At 43.1% G+C, this 22,001-nt stretch overlaps 2 protein-coding genes across 14 annotated transcripts in view; one reads left to right on the top strand and one right to left on the bottom strand.

The window, feature by feature from the left end:
• Nucleotides 1–10,472, top strand: part of EZH2 (enhancer of zeste 2 polycomb repressive complex 2 subunit) — a 59,152-nt gene extending 48,680 nt beyond the window's left edge. For 5 of the 11 annotated variants that reach the window (XM_070424103.1, XM_070424098.1, XM_070424102.1 and 2 more), the window contains exons 9-20: nt 143–234; nt 1,867–2,107; nt 2,676–2,845; nt 3,281–3,375; nt 4,479–4,519; nt 4,897–5,022; nt 5,473–5,651; nt 7,389–7,484; nt 8,256–8,337; nt 9,111–9,191; nt 9,319–9,403; nt 9,961–10,472. In XM_070424103.1, the coding sequence (XP_070280204.1) occupies nt 143–234; nt 1,867–2,107; nt 2,676–2,845; nt 3,281–3,375; nt 4,479–4,519; nt 4,897–5,022; nt 5,473–5,651; nt 7,389–7,484; nt 8,256–8,337; nt 9,111–9,191; nt 9,319–9,403; nt 9,961–10,030 (1,358 nt within the window). In that variant the 3' untranslated portion in view covers nt 10,031–10,472. The remainder of the gene's footprint in view (nt 1–142; nt 235–1,866; nt 2,108–2,675; nt 2,846–3,280; nt 3,376–4,478; nt 4,520–4,896; nt 5,023–5,472; nt 5,652–7,388; nt 7,485–8,255; nt 8,338–9,110; nt 9,192–9,318; nt 9,404–9,960) is intronic. The other 6 variants (XM_070424104.1, XM_070424100.1, XM_070424099.1 and 3 more) reach the window with 4 other exon arrangements.
• Nucleotides 10,473–17,515: 7,043 nt separating this feature from the next.
• Nucleotides 17,516–22,001, bottom strand: part of CUL1 (cullin 1) — a 95,541-nt gene continuing 91,055 nt past the window's right edge. For all 3 annotated transcript variants that reach the window (XM_070424094.1, XM_070424095.1, XM_070424093.1), the window contains exons 18-22: nt 20,141–20,188; nt 19,979–20,061; nt 19,365–19,470; nt 18,827–18,940; nt 17,516–18,037 (exon numbers count right to left, since the gene is read on the bottom strand). In XM_070424094.1, the coding sequence (XP_070280195.1) occupies nt 17,957–18,037; nt 18,827–18,940; nt 19,365–19,470; nt 19,979–20,061; nt 20,141–20,188 (432 nt within the window). In that variant the 3' untranslated portion in view covers nt 17,516–17,956. The remainder of the gene's footprint in view (nt 18,038–18,826; nt 18,941–19,364; nt 19,471–19,978; nt 20,062–20,140; nt 20,189–22,001) is intronic.

Below are 22,001 nucleotides of genomic sequence, written 5' to 3'. Positions count from 1 at the left end.
TCAGTAAGAACTGGGAGGAAAGTTCTGGGATGTGAATCAAGTATTAGCAAGACTGGAATGTATTCATTGACTTTTCCCATTGAAACAGGGGAAATGAATAAGTAAATATTACATATTTGGATATTTTATCTTTATTTTGCAGCTTTTCATGCAACACCTAACACTTACAAGCGGAAGAACACGGAAACAGCTCTGGACAACAAGCCTTGTGGACCACAGTGTTACCAGCATTTGGTAAGCTTGAGTGCCATTTGTTCCTCAAGGGCATTTGAGAAGCGCTGATTCTGAACTGGGTGAGGTGTGTGCAGTCAGCATTAACACTGGCTCCCCTGTGCTTCTCCTGGCCACACGGTAGGCAGAGGTTCTCACCCATGTCTCTCATAGCTCTCACGTACTGCACACACTAGTCCTTCATTGATCTTTGTATTAGTCTTTCTGTATGTGTTAATCTCTTCAGCTACAATTCAAAGTCTTTAGGATCGAGGACACTAACATTACACCTTCCAGGGTTTGAGGGTGTGCAGCACAGGTAGCCCACCTAACCCCAGGAACTGGATAGTCACACATAGTGGTCCTAAGCCTTTCTCAGAGCCATAGCCTTTCTTTGAGTTTTAGACCCGTTGTTTAAGCTGTATTATAGGGCCCACAGAATTAAAAAAATAACAACAAAGAAACGATGGAGAAAAGGTAAAGGTTTAGGGAAGTATGAGGTAGAAAAGTTGTTTTTTTTACGGGTACTATCTTATTTTTACCATTTCCCCTCTTTGAACCAAGCCACTCCTACCTAGGAACTAAGTGGGTATATATTGCCTGTTGGATTTTGGACAGAAGATTCATTGAATGGCACCTGCAGAAGGTATCCTATTTTTAAGCAATTTGGTTTTTATAGAATGAAGTATAAAACTGTTGGCTGCTCTCAAACTTCTCCCTTCTATTGCCACTAAAAATGGGATTCATGAACACTATTTTACATATTCTTCACAAGGCAGAATTCATTTGGCTCATCTGAAATGTTTCTCTGGTCTCTCTGTAGTTTCTCTGGTCTCTCTGTAGTTAATGCTCTCACCATTGTTTTATACTTTCTGAGACTGGATGTTGCACTTCGTAATACAGAATGTAACCCTCACAGCCTTGATCCTCATGTGTCTTCCTGAGGCTGTGTATCCCTCACAGGAAAAAATGGGATGTTTTAATAGTAAGGCAGGAAATGACAAAGTCCAGCATGTTTATGTGTTTTGTATTCTTGTGTATTTTAACCATGACTATAGAAGCATGTGCTATCTTAGAAACCCCAGTCAGATTAGGAGAGTTTGACTCCACATGCACAGGAAGTATATGATTTTCCTCATAAAATTTCACTTTTAAAGAAATTATATATGTAAAATATATTTTATATTTTAACTTACTAACCAGTTAATGCATTTCACAAATATAGAACTGTCTTGCCTGATTTCATACCACTGAAGCAATATATAGAACTCATTTCTGTCTTTCTGAAATTTCCACACCAGGGGTCCTCAAACTTTTTAAACAGGTGGCCAGTTGACTGTCCCTCAGACCGTTGGAGGGCCGGACTATAGTTTTAAAAAAAACTATGAACAAATTCCTATGCTCACAGCAGCGGCAAAAAGACCCGGATAAATGTTTCGGCGGGCCGCATGTGGCCTGCAGGCCGTAGTTTGAGGACCCCTGTTCCACACTATTAGAAAAAGAAAACAAGCGTATTTAGAGATGCAACTATTTGTGGAAAATGGATATTGTGTTAAATTTCTTGACTACCTCGCTTATCCAATCTTTTGTTTTCTCCTTCAACAAAATGAGTTGTGGAACTTGACCTTGATGTCTCCTCCATGTGTCACTTCACAGGAGGGAGCAAAGGAGTTCGCTGCCGCCCTCACTGCTGAGCGGATCAAGACGCCCCCCAAACGCCCAGGAGGTCGCAGACGAGGGAGGCTTCCCAACAACAGCAGCAGGCCCAGCACCCCCACCATTAATGTGCTGGAGTCAAAGGACACGGACAGTGACAGGGAAGCTGGGACCGAAACAGGTGGAGAGAACAATGATAAAGAAGAAGAGGAGAAAAAAGACGAAACTTCGAGCTCCTCTGGTAGGGGACCTGACAACTGGCTTTACCACTGCTTTGAAAGGTCCACACTGTGGAGAGTAAGGGCATGTGCCGTAGTGAATAATTTTCCTAGTTGGTTAGTTTTCAATAAAATGAGAAATCTAAGATTAGGCATTCTCAAGGAAGGACGCATAGCCGAGTTCTTGTTGCTGTCTTCTGCCCCTGGCCCGCCTACGATGTTTACTGTTTGGTCACTGAGGTTCAAAGTTCATCTATTTCCAGTGTGCCATTTCCTCCAGGGTGGGGCTCATGTCGCTCTGCTTAATATCCTTGATGTTCTGTCGGTCATTTTGGTTATTTTCCTGACTGGGCTTCAGGTGTCCTGCCCTGTGACTTAACCACAAATAACAGAACAGCCCCATTTGCCTTTGTCATGAAAGCAGCCTAGGCTCCTGGTTCTGTGGGAAAAAGTTTAGTGACACTTTCTACCTCAGTTTGTCCTCAAACATGATTCACTTCCTGCTTTTTTCTTAAGCACACCCTGTTTTACTTCTTAGTACTCTGTTCTGCAGTTGTCATTTCCTGAACATTGCTTAACTTTGGTTTGTAGAAGCAAATTCTCGGTGTCAAACGCCAATAAAGATGAAGCCGAACAGTGAGCCCCCTGAGAATGTGGAGTGGAGTGGGGCCGAGGCCTCCATGTTCCGGGTCCTCATCGGTACCTACTACGACAACTTCTGCGCCATTGCCAGGTTAATTGGGACCAAAACATGTAGACAGGTAAGTATATTGATTAATAAAGACTTTCAGAGAGGGGGGAAAATATGTAATCCTTGTCCAAGTGTAAGAATAGTCTCAATTATTAACCTGATGTTCATCTCCTGGAAAGTACATTTTTTTTATTTTCCCACTGAGAGGGAACTGAGAGAAAATTACTCTTCTGACTAGATATTTCAGGTTAGGTGACAGTGGATTTAAAAAGCCAGTGGGAATTTAGATTAAGCCTTATTGATCACATGAGGGATTATTGATCACAATGTAATCACAGCTGCTGTCCCTGCATGAGGGTTGAGACAACATCTTGCTTTGCTCTCTATTGTCCCCAGCACTTGAGCAATGTCACAGAAGAGATATGTTTCTGATATTAATTAGTATAAGAATGTGTAGGTTTGCTTACCACTATGATCCTCACAGCTGTGACTGCCTCTTGTCCAGGTGTATGAGTTTCGGGTCAAAGAGTCCAGCATCATAGCTCCAGTTCCCGCTGAGGATGTCGATACTCCTCCAAGGAAGAAGAAGAGAAAACACCGGTAAGTCTACTTGCAGCCATTCTGAGATGTCACCAGGATGCTGCAGGCCAGGTGTGTCCAAGGGTGTTGGCCAGCCTCTACTTGGCCCATTAAGAAAGGAACTTGAGCTGCCTCAAAAGTAGACTTGTGGAGTCTTGTTTCCACGAGCAGTTGCCGGTGTTCTTCTGTAAGAATACAGCAGTGTCAGTAGATTTGGTGTGTTAAGAGTCATAAAAGTTATGCTTACTCTGCTGCTTTTGGTTGAGACAAACCTAGTAACTTCTGCAGTAAAGGCTAAGCGAACATTTAATTTGTTCTGTTTCCCTGAGCTTGAGTGTGATGTATATGACTTCTGCACTGGTTTATATTTTGAGGAGCCACGTTACTTTTCCCCAAGGCCTATGGCAGTGAGTGATGAGGTGACTTGGTTTGTAAGTGCAGAGCCAGAAGATGGTGGCTGGACTGTCAGCTTTAATGTCTTCTCCCCAGTTTTTTTGCAGTTGGGTGTTGGGTAAGGGAGCATCTAGAAACGTGTGTACATGCTGTTCCATTTCTTTAATTTAGAACGGAAAGAACTTAGGTGTGTTCCAATAGAATTCAGGCTTTAGTAGGTAATTCTGAATTTTTTGGTTGGGAGGGGAACCTGCTACGGGGGCGGGGGTGCTTTCGGCTATCATTTTGTAGACAGGAATATGTATCAGGTAGGGAAAGCCTGCTATGCTCCAAGGTAACGGGAAGAATGTGTTCTTGTTCCTTGTGTATGATCATCTCCCACCTCTGACCATTTTGGTAATTCTGACCATGCAGCTCAATTGAGTGATTAAAGACATGCCAGTATTATCAACATCAGAATGAACCAGTAGGGAAATGGAACCTGCACATGAAGGTGTGGCCGCCCTCAGTCCTGACTAGGTGACCTTGCAAAGTGCGCACATCAGGGCTCTTGGTCACAGTTTCCCCAGTCACCACAAATGCAATGCAAGCTGCAGCTTTCACAGTAACTTGGATTTAAGGCACCCCTATGTTCATGGCACAGATCGACCTGTTCAAGGAGGTTCTGTGGGATTTGTGCTGACCATTCTTCCTAGCTTCCTGGAGAAGACTGTTTTCTTTGTGTTTTGCAGGTTGTGGGCTGCACACTGCAGAAAGATACAGCTGAAAAAAGGTAGGCATCTATCTATTCATTCAACTTAAAAATGTCTGCTTATTGTTTCAGAATAGTAACTGGGTTAGAGTTTATGATACTTATATATAATTGACTTCTGTACATTAAGCTAAATTAAATGGAGGATGTCTGTTGATTATATTGCCAGTCAGTTCTCTTGTGCAGTGAAGGCGAGTCACAGGTGGGTAAAGGAGCCGCACCCTGGGGACCTGCGATGGGGGCGGGGGGTGCTTCCGGCTATCATTTTGTAGACAGGAATATGTATCAGGTAGGGAAAGCCTGCTACGCTCCAAGGTAACGGGAAGAATGTGTTCTTGTTCCTTGTGTATGATCATCTCCCACCTCTGATTGACTTGCATGCCGTTGTCTTGATGCAGACGGCTCCTCTAACCACGTTTACAACTACCAACCCTGTGACCATCCACGGCAGCCTTGTGACAGTTCGTGCCCTTGTGTGATAGCACAGAATTTTTGTGAAAAGTTTTGTCAGTGTAGTTCAGAGTGTAAGTATTTGTTGCTTTGATGCAATTGCATGAGAATTAAGTGGGCCTTTGGTCAGCTATGTGCAGCCCACAACCTGCAAAAAAATAGTAACTGAAGTTGACACAACATGGCGGCTCTTGCGGAGCCAGTGTCCAGCCAGTGCTCAGGCTAATGGGATGAAAGGAGTTGTTTGTCTCTGGTGGTTTAAATTTAATCATAGTGACGTTGGCACAGAATGTAAGGGGAATCTAGAAATAGCTACCCAAATACTTTCTGGGAACCAGTATTGTCAGAGTTGGGGTGGTTCAGTTTTCAGAATAAACGAACTTGTCATAAGGGTGGTGATACTCATTATTACTGAAGCAGCACATGAAGCTCGGATACACAGGAAGTTTTTCTTCATCTGTGCAGCAGGATAGGGAGGCTGCTGTGAGGGTTCCATGAGTCCACGACGGTGACTGTCTCTGCAGGTCAGAACCGCTTTCCTGGCTGCCGCTGCAAAGCACAGTGCAACACCAAGCAGTGCCCCTGCTACCTGGCCGTCCGGGAGTGCGACCCTGACCTGTGTCTGACGTGCGGAGCTGCTGACCACTGGGACAGCAAGAACGTGTCCTGCAAGAACTGCAGCATCCAGCGGGGCTCCAAGAAGGTGGGGAAAGGGATGAGGGACGTGGCAGGGCAAGGCCAGCGGTCTCACTCCATTAGCTGGGGCCAAAAAGTGATCACTGAATGAATGACGCAGCTGACGGGGAGAGCCTGAGTTTCTCCTTGGGTAGCCACTCCCACCTCTGTAGCATAGGAGGAACCAGCTGTGAACGGTTTCAGGTTTGGAATAAGAGGTGTTTTTCTAGTTGTTTAGTAGATGATTTGAATTTTTTAAGTTTAGCAAATAGAATTAGCCATTTATCTATTCTCCTTACTGCAAATATATGGTGTTCCTGTCGGAATATAGAGACCCATTCTTTCAAATAGTAGCCAATTTCCCTTTTGTGCAGAACAAGATAAAATTTCCCACAGTAGATTTTGCAGACTGTGTTCTTTTAATAACCTTGAAAACATCACAGCCAGGAATTACATAACTGTGAAGTGCATGCAGGTGATTTTTTTAATTGTAGCAACCATGACCTTAATGACCAAGCAAAGGAAGCTAACCATGTATACTGGGGAAGGTCAGTCGGTGTCTTTTCTTTGGAGTAGGTGGTGCGTTTATTCAATTAATCATTTTTATTATAATAGCTGGCATTTATTATTTAAGATATAGTAGGCACTTGGCTAAGTGCCCTGTGTATTAACTCATTAGCCCTCATAACTCCATGAGGGAGTACCCTTATGAACCCATTTCTAGGTTGGGAATCCCAGAGTTTGAGGACTTGAAAGGAGCAAGAACCCCAGGCCCCACTGTGGACCTCCGCCTTGGGTCACATGAATTAGATCACACTACTGCACTACTCGTAGCCCCACCCCCTCCTACCAGGAGTTCCTGTTCTGGCAGTGCCTTATTTTTTGGCTCTTATGTTTTCAAGTGTTTAGATGGCTTTTCTCTGGGTAGTTCCTATCCATTGAGGTCATTCTGTCACAGTGATTCTCTACTGTTTCCCATGGCAGACCCTGATGATGAACCCTAAAAAAATTTCATTTCCTACTCCCCACCCCTAACTATAATAGCATAAACTCCTTTGGTTTAAATCTAAAAACTGTAGATACTTCCTTACCAACGGGATTTCATGTACTTAACATGTTATTTAGCTAATTTAGTTTCTGATTTGGGAGGTTTTGGGAAATTTCCCTGGCAGGTGAATCTAGGCTGGATTAGAATAGGAATAGCTTGGGTAATTAGGGGCCTTTTTAAAGGAAATTTGGGATGAAAGCATAATGAACCATGGTGGAAAGTGAGGGATTTGTTCCCAGACATACTCTAACTAGAATTGGCCCCGCTCGTCATTTGGCATCTGCTAAGAACAGAATGCTGAGCTGATGAGATAGTGACACCACCTCCTGGCAGTTCTCCATGCTGTTGTGAGGAGCTGCTGTGGAAGAACAGCTGAGCTTTGTTTTTGGTTGAGGTGAATCATTAAGTCAAGTGCTGAAGAAATGACAGGAAGTGCTAAGGTAGCTGTTGTAGGTACCTTGTTGAAGGATGGTTAGTTGATATTTTCTGGGAGGTAGATCTTATATTCTGTACTTTATTTACAAATAACCAAAAGCATTGCAGTTTGTCAGCCCCTTTGGCAAAAGTGGGTAAGTTTACCTCTCATTACGGGCTCTTAATTCAGGGTACTTGGTGGCTACAAGGGGCCAGAGGATTTATAGGGATTCACCCTGTGATCTCGTCAGCAGTCCACTTTGCTCTCCTGATTAAATGACTGTTGCTTTATTCTCAAATTAGCATTTATTGTTGGCACCATCTGATGTGGCTGGCTGGGGGATTTTCATCAAAGATCCTGTACAGAAAAATGAATTCATCTCGGAATACTGTGGAGAGGTAAGGCCAGAGCTATCCAGCTCCGGGCTTGATATGTAGCGACTTTGTTTTGTATTGATCATCACTGGGTCTGATTAGAAATGAATTAACACAAAATGCCTTTTTTGGCAACTGGACTGTTTCAGTCCTAGTCACATTTAGCCTTTATCTGGAGACAAGGGGGTAAGAACATGAGGTTTGCGATGAGTCTGTCGTACATAATCCACAGCCTCATTATTATAAGGACCTAGAAATGAATGTCATTAATCTTACGTCTTTTCAGTTATAGAGTTAGGGAAAAGTCATAGGGCTAGCTTGAGTTTGGAATCAGCCCACCTTGTTTGAGTTTTTCATTCAGTAGAAAGATTCATTAATTTCTTCAAGAGTAATTCCTTTGATGTGGAAATATTTCTGAGTTGAAGTCCTTCAAGCCCATTGTTCTTTGCCGCATGCAGACCAAAGAAACTGGCCTTAGTGACCCTTTATTGAGTTTCCTCAGGAAGGTCCGGTTCTTTCTCTTTTTTAATCTTCACTCAAGGATAATTCTTTCCATCCTTTTTTAGAGAGAGGGAGGGAAGAGAGACAGACACATTGATTGGTTGCCTTCCGCACTTGCCCCTACCAGGGCTGGGGAATTTACAACTGAGGTACATGCCCTTGACTGGGAATCGAACCCGAAACCCTTCTGTCCAATGCTCTAACCGCTGACCCAAACTGGCCAGGGCTCCAATTCTCTTGATGAACTTGTGTGTGTGGTTTGGTCCCTAATCCAACACTGTCTTTCTTCTTAAGATAATTTCTCAAGATGAAGCCGACAGAAGAGGCAAAGTGTATGATAAATACATGTGCAGCTTTCTCTTCAACTTGAATAACGGTATGTTAGGAGTCAAAGCACTCACAGTTTCTGGGTGGCACTTGGGAGCTGGTGTTTCTCATGCCCTGGCAGAAACTTAAAAATGGGCTGTTGCCATCACTTGTGGGGAGGAGCTGGTCATGTTCAAGGGAAGTGGTCTCGGGAACTCTGAGCTACACAAGACATTGACTATGGGACATCCCAGGATCTTGAGTCAGCTGGGCACACTTCCTCCAGTTAGTGCCTCTGACCTGGGAAGGTACTGAATTTCAAAGCCTCTCCAACACTTCCTGGGTGCTCTCAAGGGACTGAGCAGCTAAACGGTGCTGCTTTCTTGGGAGGTGAGGGAGCGCTGTGATGAAAAGCAGGTGTGTAGTACCTAAGATGTTCTGATAACCCTTGGCTGAAACAGAGAGAGGGAGGTTTTGCTATGAACAGGTCCCCCAGACAGAATGAAAATTAATTTTAGATACAAAAATGCTTATCCTTGAGGTTGAGAAGAATTTAGATTCCTTTTTTTTTTTTTTTTTTTTTTTTGCAGGGTTTTGCTCAGTAATACATATTTACAGTTAGGTAATAACATTTGAGAGACAACTCCTGAATTATCAATTCATTTTACCTCGAACAGTATTTTCTTGCAAATGTCATTTGGACGAAGTTGGCTGAATGATTTACTTGCTTTTGAAGGCAAACTCTGAAGACCTAACCAATTGTATTTCCAGAATCATAGGAACTTTGTGTTTATTGATCTAAAACTAAAATTGTTCACTGCATTGTGCTTATTTTTTCTTTAGATTTTGTGGTGGATGCAACCCGTAAGGGTAACAAAATTCGTTTTGCAAATCATTCAGTCAATCCAAACTGCTATGCAAAAGGTAGGTGTTTCTGGAGTCAGAATTCCTGTTCTGATGCCAGGACCCCCAGTGATAGTGATGCATGGCTTGGAGAGATTTCCTGTGTGACTGTCCCTTCCCTGGCTGACACCAGTGTGTCTCTTTCTAGTCATGATGGTGAATGGCGATCACAGGATAGGGATCTTTGCGAAGAGAGCCATCCAGACTGGTGAAGAGCTGTTTTTTGATTACAGGTTAGTAACAGTGCATTTCTGTTGTGACCTGAGGGCTTTCTCCTGGACTCGGGACAGAGGCTGACTCTCTGCTCTTGCTGGGTCTTATGTTGTTGGAGCGTCTAATCTTAGGTCATTCTTTTCCTTGGGTATTAGTGGGGAGTTAGGATGTAGTTTCCATTATACAAGCACTGGTTATTTTAAAGATAGAATGAAAAGAATGTAGAAAGCCCCATTTTTTTACCTTGCTGGTAGGAGCTGGGTGTGATCATGATGCAGTCAGCGTTGCTGTCCTTGAGGATATGCTCAGGTTGTCTTAAATTGTCCAGTGCTGGAGGACTGTTGGCCAATAACCTACCTGCTCACCCTCAGATGGTGTTCACAGGTCTGGTATCAGGTTGGCCGTTTACACTGTTAGGCTCTGTGGGATAAACTGACAAGCTATTTAAAACTTTCCTGAATGTAGTCAGATGACTGTCTAGTTCAATCCTGTGGCTGAATATACGTCCCAGTCAGAAGCTCCGTCTCTTGAGTCCTGAGTTGTCATAAACTAGGGCCCGTGTGTTGTCACTTTGAAGGTACGACCCAAAGCAGGTGGGACAGCGCCCGAGGACACACTGTGCTGGAGTGGGAGGACGCGGTGAATGAGGCGCAGCTGGGTGTCACTGGATGTGTGTGCCTTTCTCTGCACCCACTGAAGTAAGTGGGTGGTTGTGTTCATTCTCACCTCGGTGGGCCGCGGTCATGCCTGTCTCCTGCCGTTTCAGATACAGCCAGGCCGACGCCCTGAAGTACGTGGGCATCGAACGTGAGATGGAGATCCCTTGACGTCTGCTACCTCCTCCCCGCCTCCTCCAAAACAGCTGCCTTAGCTTCAGGAACCTCGAGTACTGTGGGCAATTTAGAAAAAGAAAATGCAGTTTGAAATTCTGAATTTGCAATGTACTGTAAGAATAATTTAATAGTAATGAGTTTAGACGTCAACTTTTTATGCCTTCTCACCAGCTGCAAAGCGTTTTGTACCAGCAAGTTTTTGCAATAATGCAGTATGGTACATTTTTCAACTTTGAATAAATAATACTTGAACTTCTCCCCACTGTTGGCATTTATCAGGGAGCTTCAGCTGATTTTAGAAAAGGACTGCATCCAAGGGAAAACAAACTCTCACATTTAACACCTTTGGTTTTGTCTAGTAGCATTAATTTGCTTAGTTATAACATATTAAATACAGGGGTGGGCAAAAGTAGGTTTATAGTTGTGAGTACAGAAAACAGTTTATTCTTGTATTATTTGTACTACAACTGTATGAACCTACCTTTGCCCACCCCTGTATAAATGTAATAGAAACATGACTTTTATTATCTACCTATAATATTGTATATACTTTGCCTAGTTATACTAAATATTGCCTATTAATAACTAAATGAATTAACACTACTTGCATCCTGAGATAGGGGCTCATATCCCAGTCAGCCGGGTGGTCTGGAGAGCTACCTCTCAGCCTCGTTCTCTGCATATAAAACAACAGTGTTGGCTTAGGTGAGTTCCAAGAACCTGTTTTGTTCTAAGGTCCTTTAGACAATCCTTTAGAAATGCAGCAGTGTGACAAGATTCCTTACCTACCCACGAAAGAGGATGCTATAATCAAACTAGTTTTCAGGGAAACCTTGCGGGTACAGTGATAGCATTCCAGCCCCTGCCAAGATACACTGACCAATACTGTGGATAACTCTAAAAACGGCTCCAGTCAGTCTGTGTTGTTGGCCTTTTCTATAGTTAAGACAAAATTACTAATTTATAACGTGAAATTAATTTAAAACTTACTAATTATACAAATACTGATAAGACTGGTTTCTGTTGCATTAATCAATGCACAAGCTATAGCAACAAGAGTCCTAAAATAAAGTTAATTTGCCACTTAGCTTTGGCAGTGAAAAGATCTGGCTTTACGTGCTAGTCTCCTATGGGTTACCCTTAGCTCTGCCACGCTTAACTATCCCCAGGAAACAGTGCCGCATGCTCAGTTGGCTGTTGCTGATGGAGTCACTTAGGAAAACTCTCAGGCTTGCCCTGGGTGCCCATGCTCCAACCTGGGCACTCAGCATGAGCGCAGCCCATTTGTGCACTAGCACACGTGAGCCTGCTCAGGAGACATCCTGAGATTGCTCACCCCAGGGGTATGTATCAATAGGGCTCTCATTCTAGCCAACACTTTCCCATTGTTCACACCTCCCAACGCATCCCCAGGTGCAAACAACTGGGTGGTGGAACCTTGAGTCCAGGGAGGTTCTGCTCACTGAATACACCACAGACCCAAATGCAGCATAAAGATAAAGCAGTAATTCTTCATACACAGCAAGTTTTTAGAACCTTCATGAAGACCGATGTTCTCACCTGTTCACTATAGCCCATGTGATGAGCATCTATAGCAGAGTTGGTCAACTTCAGACTTTATACAGGGGTTTGGGGGGAGAGGGGGGCACAGAAAAATAACAGTATGCTTTCCTCCCATTACTGTAGACCAATTCTCAACCTTTTTCACCTCATGGCACACACACACAAATATATATTTTTTGCTGATCTGACAAAATAGGTTATAATTTTGATTCATACCTGACAGCTATTGTATTGGCAGCTGTCATTTTATTTGACAATCTAAGGGAAAAGAGGTCAGTGCCCTTGTGGCACACCAGTTGAAAATCATCGCTCCTGTAGTCTATGTGTGTTTATTTCCCTACCAGAGGAATACAGAAGTAAGAGTATAACAAGTATTGTGTCAGAATACAGGTATTTTAAATAGTTTCCGAACAGTTTAAGAATATTACACATTGTTCTCTACCCTGAGCTTTCACCTAATGGTCATAACCTCATGAAGCCCTGGCTGGGTCAGGTTCAGTTGGTGAGAGCATGGTCCCAAGGTGCCAGGGTTGTGGGGTTTAATCCCTGGTCGGGGCACATAATGAGAAATAACCAATGAATGCATAAGTGGAACAACAAATCGATGTCTCTCTCTACCTTCTCCCTGCTCTAAAAATGGATAAATTTAAAAAAAGGGGAGGGCGTCTGTAATACTTGCAACAATAAAGATTTAAAAAAACACCTTACGAAGATGACCCACAGCTACAGTCCTGACCCCAAGTCTAGGCAGCACCTCACCCACAAACTTCTTCACAATTCTTTTCAATCAGTATTTTGTAATTTATATATCAACCCATTGCGGATCAGTAGTTTTACTGCTAGCTTTACCCAGTGGCCAGGTAAGTTTCTATTGAACGAGTACAAAAAACGTTTTACATAAATGTTAAAGGCATGCTTTAAAATTAAATACCCATTGCATTTTGAAGTTAGTTATTACAAGAAAGTCTTTGTATCTTACTTGGCTTTCTGGATTGAGTGCTTGATAAATCCTGAATGAATTAAATAGTTCACAATCAGGTAAAGCACTACTTTCTTCATCCATTTTATTGTTTTTTCTAAGGATACTACATGTTGAAAGATATTGGTCAGCAAGATCAACACCTTGCATATAATATTACACTGAACAGTGGAAACTGGCTTATTTCCTCTCCAGTATGCCAATTTGTCTTTTCTGTTTCACAAGAGGAAGCATCATGGATAGTTGAAATAATTCGAACTTCTCTTTCATCCTTCCAAATCAATAAAACATCATCTTTTCTTCGGAAGGCTATTTCACCTCTTTTAAGTGTAGATGCTTCATCTTTCAAACATTTTGGCAAGCCTCTATTTGTTCGAATTGTTCCACAAACTCTTGTTTTATGTAGTAATAAAGTTTCTGCAATTGAAATGCTATTGTAATAGTTATCTTGGTATATGTGATGCCCCAATTCCAGATACAGCCGAAGTAGTGACAGAATAGTCATTCAATTTTCTTCCTTCACCTGTGTAAATTTCCATATTGCAAATATACCCAGTCTTGATCTCACAAGTAAACCATACTTAATAATTTTAGCTAGGTTTTAAGTTCAAAATAGAAGACATCCCCTCCAGGGAATCATGCCTTCATCTAATGATAATTCTCACATAGGTTTATATATTGTTTGAAATTTACTAGTAAAGTGGTTGAGTACAGATTGAATTTTAAATAGCCTGGATGAAGGTTTAGTCATGTTTGCATTATCATTGAAATGCCAATAAGTCCAGATTTGTTCAAAACGATTTCGACTTAACTGTCTGAGGAAATACTGGAACGGCTAGAACTGAATTTATAGACCAATATTCTTTCCAAGTATCCTTTTGAGTACGCCCCATTAGCACTATCAGTCCTAAATTTTTTTTCATATCTGTTGGAATAACAGGAGACCACTTTGTTGCTTTCGAAATTTTGTGCTTTCCCAAATTTTGGTTATAATATATGTTCGATTGATGACAAAATAGTTCAAACAGATCATCAAAAACCAAGTTGGGGATTTCAATGATGTTCTTAGAATCAGACGGTATAACTGTAACCCTAGAATTACCTTCAAGTTTTTCCAAATTAGGTTGAAAGTCCTCTTTTGACCAATCATCTTGGCAACCAAGACACAAATTACACTCAAAATCGTGTGGAATTGTTCAAATTTTTAGGTTTGGAATCACTTGAAATTACTATTTTTCGCCTTTTTGAAGGAATAACTATATCACTGCCACTGTCAAAGCTTTCATCACTTTCACTTGGAATATCTGATAAATTGTCAGCAAAGATGCATAATTTTATAAAAATATCAAATTAATATAAAAGTTTTTATTACTAAGGACAAGAGACTAATCACTTTTAATTCTTTTGTAATTTTTAACTCCAGTGAATGAGTTTTCCGTTACACTGTTTCTCAATGACAATAGAACAGAAACCACGAGAATTCTCGTGATCCATCTGCAATGTGGATAGTCTACCCAGAAACTGCTGCTTACTTTTCAATATTGTTTGGTTCATTCGGCCTCCAGCCTCCCCTACATCCATTCAGTGACCCAAAAATCTTAATTCCACCTGAGTCCAGGTATGTAATAGCTGCCACCACCCTGTAAAAGTTAAGTTGTATTATGTAGATGGGTCATCAAGAAAGAGTCTGACTTTGTGAACTGTTTTTTTTTTGTTTTTTTAAACTCCTCACAGGAGGATTTTTTTCCATCGATTTTTAGAGAGTGGAAGGGAGGAAGAAGGGGGGGGGGGGGCATTGATGTGAGAGACATATATGGATTGGGTGCCTCCCGTATGAGCCCCAACCAGGTATCAAACCTGGAACCCAGGTATATGGCCCTTGATGGGGAATTGAACCTGTGACCTTTTGGTGCATGCTGATACTCTAACCACTGAACCACACCAGCCAGGGCCAAATCGTGAACTTTTTGAGAACCTAAGTATTCTTCTGAAAGTTGTCTGAGCTTTGGGCTCCTGTTGGAGTAGCTGAAATACATGCTTGCTATTCCCTCAGCCCCTTGTCAGAAACGACCTCAGTGAGGGTCAGCACATCAAGTATGAACCGTGGTTTAAAAGAAACCTCACCTTGACAATCGCCACTTGGTCTGCCACTGGAGAATGGAAAAGATCTCATTTCCGTTCTAGGCGTGTAAACCACCATCAGTGGAGTTACTGTGATTCCTGGAAGAAAAGTCGGCTTCAGAAGCAGGATTCAGTTCAAAACATCTGAGTTTTCACCTGTGTGTGGTAAAATCTTAAGTTTTTCCAAGGAATTAGATACCAACGTTCAGCAAGGAGATTTGGTCATCTTAAAAGTGCTGTCAATAAAAACCCTTTAAATTTAGGTGCTTCATTCTTGAATCAACTGTTCCCCCTGTTACTGGGCCTGTACTCCAGTGACCTGGGTTTGTGTTTTGAGGCTCTTGACCATCCTTGTTAGGCGAGGATATGGTTTGGGGAATAAAGTGAAAAAGTTCAAGTCTCTCCCCTCCCCCCCCAATTTACCTACCGTGAGTGCGCAGGTACAGGTATGAAATTTGAGGATGTGGGGTAACCACCTCCTAGCTCATCCCTGTTCCTTTGCTTCCTGTTCTTAGCTAAGGTACTCACCCCAGGGCACTCCTGATCCTAGAGCATCAGTTCTTAACCTATGGGTCGCGACCCCTTTGGAGGTCGAACGACCCTTTCACAAGCGTCGCCTAAGACCATCGGAAAACACATACATAATTACATATTGTTTTTGTGATTAATCACTGTTTTAATTATGTTCAATTTGTAACAATGAAAATACATCCAACATATCAGATATTTACATTACGATTCATAACAGTAGCAAAATTACAGTTATGAAGTAGCAACAAAAATAATGTTATGGTTGGGGGGGGTCACCACAACATGAGGAACTGTATTAAAGGGTAGCGGCATTAGGAAGGTTGAGAACCACTGTCCTAGAGCAGTGATGGCGAACCTTTTGAGCTCGGCATGTCAGCATTTTGAAAAACCCTAACTTAACTCTGGTGCAGTGTCACATATAGAAATTTTTTGATATTTGCAACCATAGTAAAACAAAGACTTATCTTTCTGATATTTATTTTATATATTTAAATGTCATTTAACAAAGAAAAAATCAACCAAAAAAATGAGTTCGAGTGTCACCTCTGACACGTGTGTCATAGGTTCGCCATCACTGTCCTAGAGGAACTCGACACACACTAGCAATGGGGTTTAAAACGGGTTCTGAGACTCCTGGGTGTGTCTCCCAGAGGCCAATAAAGTAACTGCAGCTTTGGGCTTGGTTCCCAGGTGGACAGTCTTGGGGTCTGGATCTTTATGATGGGTAGGAGGGGCAAGTCCCCTGGGTGGTCCTGGTTTATACTGGGAATCACTTGAAAAATACACTAAATAAATGTGGAAACCATTATATAAATGCTTAGTCTTATTACTATTACTTTTTATAACCTGTAACGTTTTTGACCTTTAACTTTTAAAACTAACCTGAATGTGCCAGATTATTCTAAGAAACTCTTAAGAACCTAACTTTTGCATATTCCTTTGGCTATGCCTTGTACGTTTATAACCAACTCCATTATAGGTCTACTTTGGTAAGTATGTTCAAGTCCTCACATCCTTAAGAAACCTGTGAGGTTTAGGAAGAAAACAAACCTACAAAAGCCGAGCAGCAGAGCCATACCTTCCCAGGAGGTCTTGCTACCACTTCCATTTTTTTCTGTCCTCTGGTTAGGAAGCGAATGGTGGGACAAGTCAACCGTGGGACTGACTGTGGACAAAGAACAAAGGAGTTAAGAGGATGCGCAGGCTGGAACCAAGGCTCCCAATGCTGGGAGCTGATCTCCGGGGGACACAGCTGAGAACATGCCAACTTACCAGCAGGTGCCAGAAAGCTGTAGCTTGCCAGCTGGTCTCTGGTCCTGCTGTCAGGGGCTCCTCAGTCAGGGACAGAGAGGACTCATGCCCCCCTTGCTGGGATCTTGGGAATTTTCCCAGGAGCAGCCCGAGTTCATCTGGAACTGTGGCTTCTTATATTTAAACAACTGGATCGAACCAGAATGAAGGAGCCACCGGGCTGTATTGCACCTCCAAGTCTGACACTTGTTCACTGGTCGTATATCACTCACTCACTCCCAGCTCGTCCACTCACTGTGACAAGTTCCCTCTTCTCAGTTTCCCCACCTGTTTCTCAGGTCAGGTGGTCAAAGGATTAACCCCTTCATCCTTACAAGTGGCAGATGGAATCAATATGTCATTGAATCTCATAGGCCACATTCACGTCACCAGAAGAAGTCACAGAAATGAGCATCCATGTTTGAAAAAAAGTTACAAGAAGTCTTGAGGGCTTAAAATGCTAAGATCTAGAGCGGTGATGGCGAACCTATGACACGCGTGTCAGAGGTGACACGCAAACTCATTTTTTTGGTTGATTTTTCTTTGTTAAATGGCATTTAAATATATAAAATAAATATCAAAAATATAAATCTTTGTTTTACTATGGTTGCAAATATCAAAAAAATTCTATATGTGACACGGCACCAGAGTTAAGTTAGGGTTTTTCAAAATGCTGACACACCGAGCTCAAAAGGTTCGCCATCACTGATCCAGAGAATGCAGCCTGTATCACTGGGGATGTAAATTTTCACAATCATTGTATCTCTCACTTACATGTAGGAAATAGTAAAACTGAAAACAAAACCAAATGCAACTTGTACAGAAATCCTTTAATTTTCTTTATTTCACACATTAAAAAATGAAACACACTATACAAATGGTTTTCAGAGCAGATTACACACGGGTCCATTCAGACTCCTCTCAAAGTGTGGCCGACACTCAGAGCTGCCGAGACGGAGGCAGCTGTTAGCACGTAGCCGATGTATTGATCTAGATGCAGTAGCATGCAGCCCTCAGCATGACGGTTCATTCCCCTCTGTTCTTAAATTAGGTTAAATGGCGTCGGTGTCCATATTTACAGACTTGAAATGTATCGATCCTGAGCAGTTCTGATGTACATCTGAGACCGGCTGCTGGGAGTCTTGGTCTCAGTTTAAAAAGGGAGGCCAGTGGTGCAGGCGGCTGCTAGGAACTGGTCGTCATCCTGCCCACCAGGAACATTGGCCGCGGTGGCACAGTCAGACCCTCTACAAGGGTTAAGCCAAGTAACTGTAGGTGTCCTTTTCACCATCAACTCGCTCCAAATATTCTTTCTCGATCAGAATGTCAATGCATTTCTGGGTGTTATTTGAAAAAGGAAGAGGTAGTGGAGAAAAACACATTTATTAGCAGAATAGTGACAGGCACCCTCACCATGGATCCCCTACCTCTGAGAGCTCAGCAGGGAGCACAGTCACCTCATATATCCCTCCAGTGTAGCCAAGCCCTTGCCTTCCTGAATGGAGTCCCCTCAGCGTCAGCCCAGAAGCCACGCATGCCCATACCTGAACTGGGTCAGGTGCTACAGAAGCCAGTTGGGCCACAATCACCCTTTGCACCAGCAGGGAACAAAGTCATGGGATGCCCTGAACAAACTGGCTCCTGGGCTGGCTCTGAATGCAACCCCAGGACCCATCCTGGGCCCCCTGGCTGTCGGTAGTCGCCTGTTAACTGTGAGCTGAATGGTGCTCACAGAGGAGTCCCCACATAGCAACAGAGATTAACACACACTGATATATGCTACACCAGAGACAGAGTCTCCCTAACGTGATGGGGACACAGGACAGCGGGAACTCCATTCTAGAGAGCTCAGTGCTGGTGTTAGCAGTGAGGATGGTGAGCCTATGGGGCTCTGGCGGGCTGGTCACTGCCTCACTTGAGCTGGTGTTGGTGGTACAACCAGCTAGCCGAGCACTTACGTCTGACTTCTCTCTCTGCATTCCAATGGAAGCTTAAAAATTAAGCCCATTTTCTTTTGTAGAAATTTGCATATGAATAACCAAGTTTCTTCTTTAGGAAACACTCAATGACCTGCTCTTAGTTCCATCTTTTCTAAACCAACTGCCTCTGCTATGCAATTCCTGTACCTTGATGACTGGGACCCGTGGCTTGAACCGTGAGGACAGCTGAGTGAGCACCTCCCCAAGCAGCTGCTGGTGCTTCAGGACCTTTCGCATCTTCATGATCCTCACAATCGCCGCCTGCAGAACAGAGCAGGGGAAATGACAACTTAGCCTCAGTAATTCTGAAGGACAAGCAAGGAAGCCCCCGAAGCTGTGTCTAGGCATGGGATGGACCCGGGCCTAACAGGTAGCAAACACTGCAGGTGAGCTGGCAGGGACTTATGTCTACCTACGTTTGGTCTTATGAGCAATTATAATAACTTAATCCAGCTATAAAAGCATTTAAAAAATGAGAAAATTCAGTCTTCAAGCCACAGGAGCTGCCTAACCCCTCCATTAAACAGTCTCCTTCCCTCCTATTCAAACCACATTTATTTGCTGGTATTTCATCGACCCCACCCAGAAGCATTTATCACCCTGAAGCTACTGACAAGTCACAGCCAAGCAGACTGGACGAAGCCCCTCCCCCGAGAGACACCGCCAAGGTGCGTGCAGCAGTCACCTGGATCAGCAGTTTCCGGTCCTCTTCAATATTTTTGTGTGTAGTTTCTTGTTCCTGCTTCTGTTCGGTTTTCATTGGCACATTGATGTTAACCCTTAATTTCTTACTGTCAAGAAAATCAAGGAAACAATCACTATTATTTGAAAAGGCAGGCAGTCCAGGTTCCTGTCTCTTTCCAACTGCTCCCCAGACAGGGGCTGAGAGGTGACCTGGAAGCTCCCACCCTGAGCTCTGCAAACAAGCCCTCAACCAAATACCAAGTGGTTCTACCACTGGTCACGGGACACCTGTACACCAGGTATTCAGTTCCTTCACTGTTCTCCCAACTGTGTCAGGAGAAATAAAATCAGGACACTTGGACACAAAGGTCCAAACTTCTAAATGAGCTCTTTAAGGAGGCTTATTTGCCAAATGAAAACAAAAACAAAAACCCAAACGAGTTAAATGGAGAAACACCTGGAATTATCAAATGCCATCAAACTCCCACCCCTGCCCATCTAGCCTCACTGAGCTCACCCCCCCATCCCGAACCCCCACTTGTAGTGACAGCAGTTAATGTGCTGGGGTCAGGGGACTAGGCTATGGTCTAGGACCATCTAATCAGATTTCCTTACTTTTTATAACCAAGATATAATTTTATTAAGGTATCTGGCTTCAATTCCACTTCATCAACATTTGCATTTTCATCTTCCAAGACCTACAAGAAAAAAGCTGTTACTACATAATCTCAGAAAAAGGCTTTTTCTAGCTTAACATTAAAAAGTGCACAAACATACCAATAACTTCGACTTCAATAAAATCTGTAGGACTTGTGCCAAAATGTCCTGCAATTAGAGAAAAAGGGGTAATAACTTAAAGAGAAAATACATCTTTCTTTGCAATAAAAGCCATACATACACGAGTCACCTAAACTGACAAATATACTCAGAAGGAAAAGAGAGAGAGATGGTGCTTTTGGAGGTTCCCTAAATCCACTATGTCCCCCAGCACCTGCGTCTAAAAGTGACATTAACACCTTTTTAGCCTTGATGACCCAATGATGAAAACTGATGATTCTGTTACACTTAACTACCAGAGACCACGCCTAATTGATTCCTTAATTAACTCAACAGAAACCTGTCCACTTAAATACACGGCAGCTCCTCTTAGACACCGATGCCTGAAGAAACACCAGAGCATTCCAGCAGGGCAGGAAACATTCTGTCCTCGGACACAGGGTGGCAACCTGCTGTCCACTAGCCTCTAAGCACGTGTAGCCCCTGGGCCATCTCCTCGACCTTGAACAGTGGTTGTTTGGGCACTTCATCCTTAGCTTCACAGCTTCATGCTCCCCTGAAATAAGATGCAGGCCAGCCGACCTGCACTGTGACTCAGATTCCTACACACCTACCCCTTCTCACCAAGCATGAACAGAAAGGGCCTGCCCTCACCTTCCTGGGCACCATCTGGTCAGAGGCACAGGGCTAAGCTATCAAAGTGACAGGCCTCTAGGCCAGTCACCTGCCTGGAATCCCAGAGCAGCACTGGAACACGGCCGCCATGTCGAGCAGGCGTAACAGGTTCACATCATGAGCCAAATCTGACTGAGCAACGAGTGTCCACCGTGGGCGGGAGGAGAGCAGCCACACCCCCGCAGGGAGGCAGCTCCACCACTAAACATTAGCCGAGACCCTGGCATAGAGTCACCCAAAGGATGTGTCAGCCTGAAAGCAGGTACCAGGGCGCAGGCCCTCCCAAGTCAGGGGGCAACCTACCTTCCACTCTGGCTTCAGGCTCCTTCTGACGTAAGGAGAAATGAGAAAAGACTCTTAAGTGCAAAGAAGCAAACTCATTTTGTCCTTAGAATTTCAAGATGTATTTTGGACCATGTTGGAAGCCTAATTCCCATTGTACGAGGCCAGACAAAAATGTAGCAAGAAAACAACAAACCAACATACCTTATGAATATGGATGCCAAAAATCTGCAAGAAAATTCCAGTACACCAAACCCAGCAGAATATAAAAGGTACTATATGCCATCACCATGTGGCATTTATTCCAAGAATGAACAGTGGTTCAACACAAGACAGTTATCTCACCAGAGCAGGAAAAGCATTTTAACAAAATCCGACACTCTTTCATGATAAAAACACTGAACAAACTAAGAACAGAAGGGAACTCCTGCAATCTAATGAAGGGCATATAAGTAAAGCCCACAACTAATACTGTACTTAACAATGAAACTGCTAACACTTTCCCCCAAGATCAGGAATAAGACAAGGATGCCACTTCTATCCAACAATGTACTAGAAATTCTACACAGCAGTCAGGGAAGAGGAAGGGGGAAGAAGGGCGTACAAATAAAAAAAGGGAGAAGCACAACTACTTGCCATTGTGGATGATGACTGTATATATATTGTTCTTATTTATTTATTTTTATATATTTTTTAAAAATATATTTTTTATTGATTTTTTACAGAGAGGAAGGGAGAAGGATAGAGAGTTAGAAACATCGATGAGAGAGAAACATCGATCAGCTGCCTCCTGCACACCTCCTACTGGGGATGTGCCCGCAACCAAGGTACATGCCCTCGACTGGAATCGAACCTGGGACCTTTCAGTCCGCAGGCCGACGTTCTATCCACTGAGCCAAACCAG

Source organism: Myotis yumanensis, unplaced genomic scaffold (assembly GCF_028538775.1).
Source record: "Myotis yumanensis isolate MYYU_CA2020_CCGP unplaced genomic scaffold, mMyoYum1.0.hap1 SCAF_9, whole genome shotgun sequence".
Classification (NCBI taxonomy): Eukaryota; Metazoa; Chordata; class Mammalia; order Chiroptera; family Vespertilionidae; genus Myotis; species Myotis yumanensis.
Note: the sequence above shows the minus strand (reverse complement) of the source record. Positions and strands in the feature narration are given on the sequence as shown.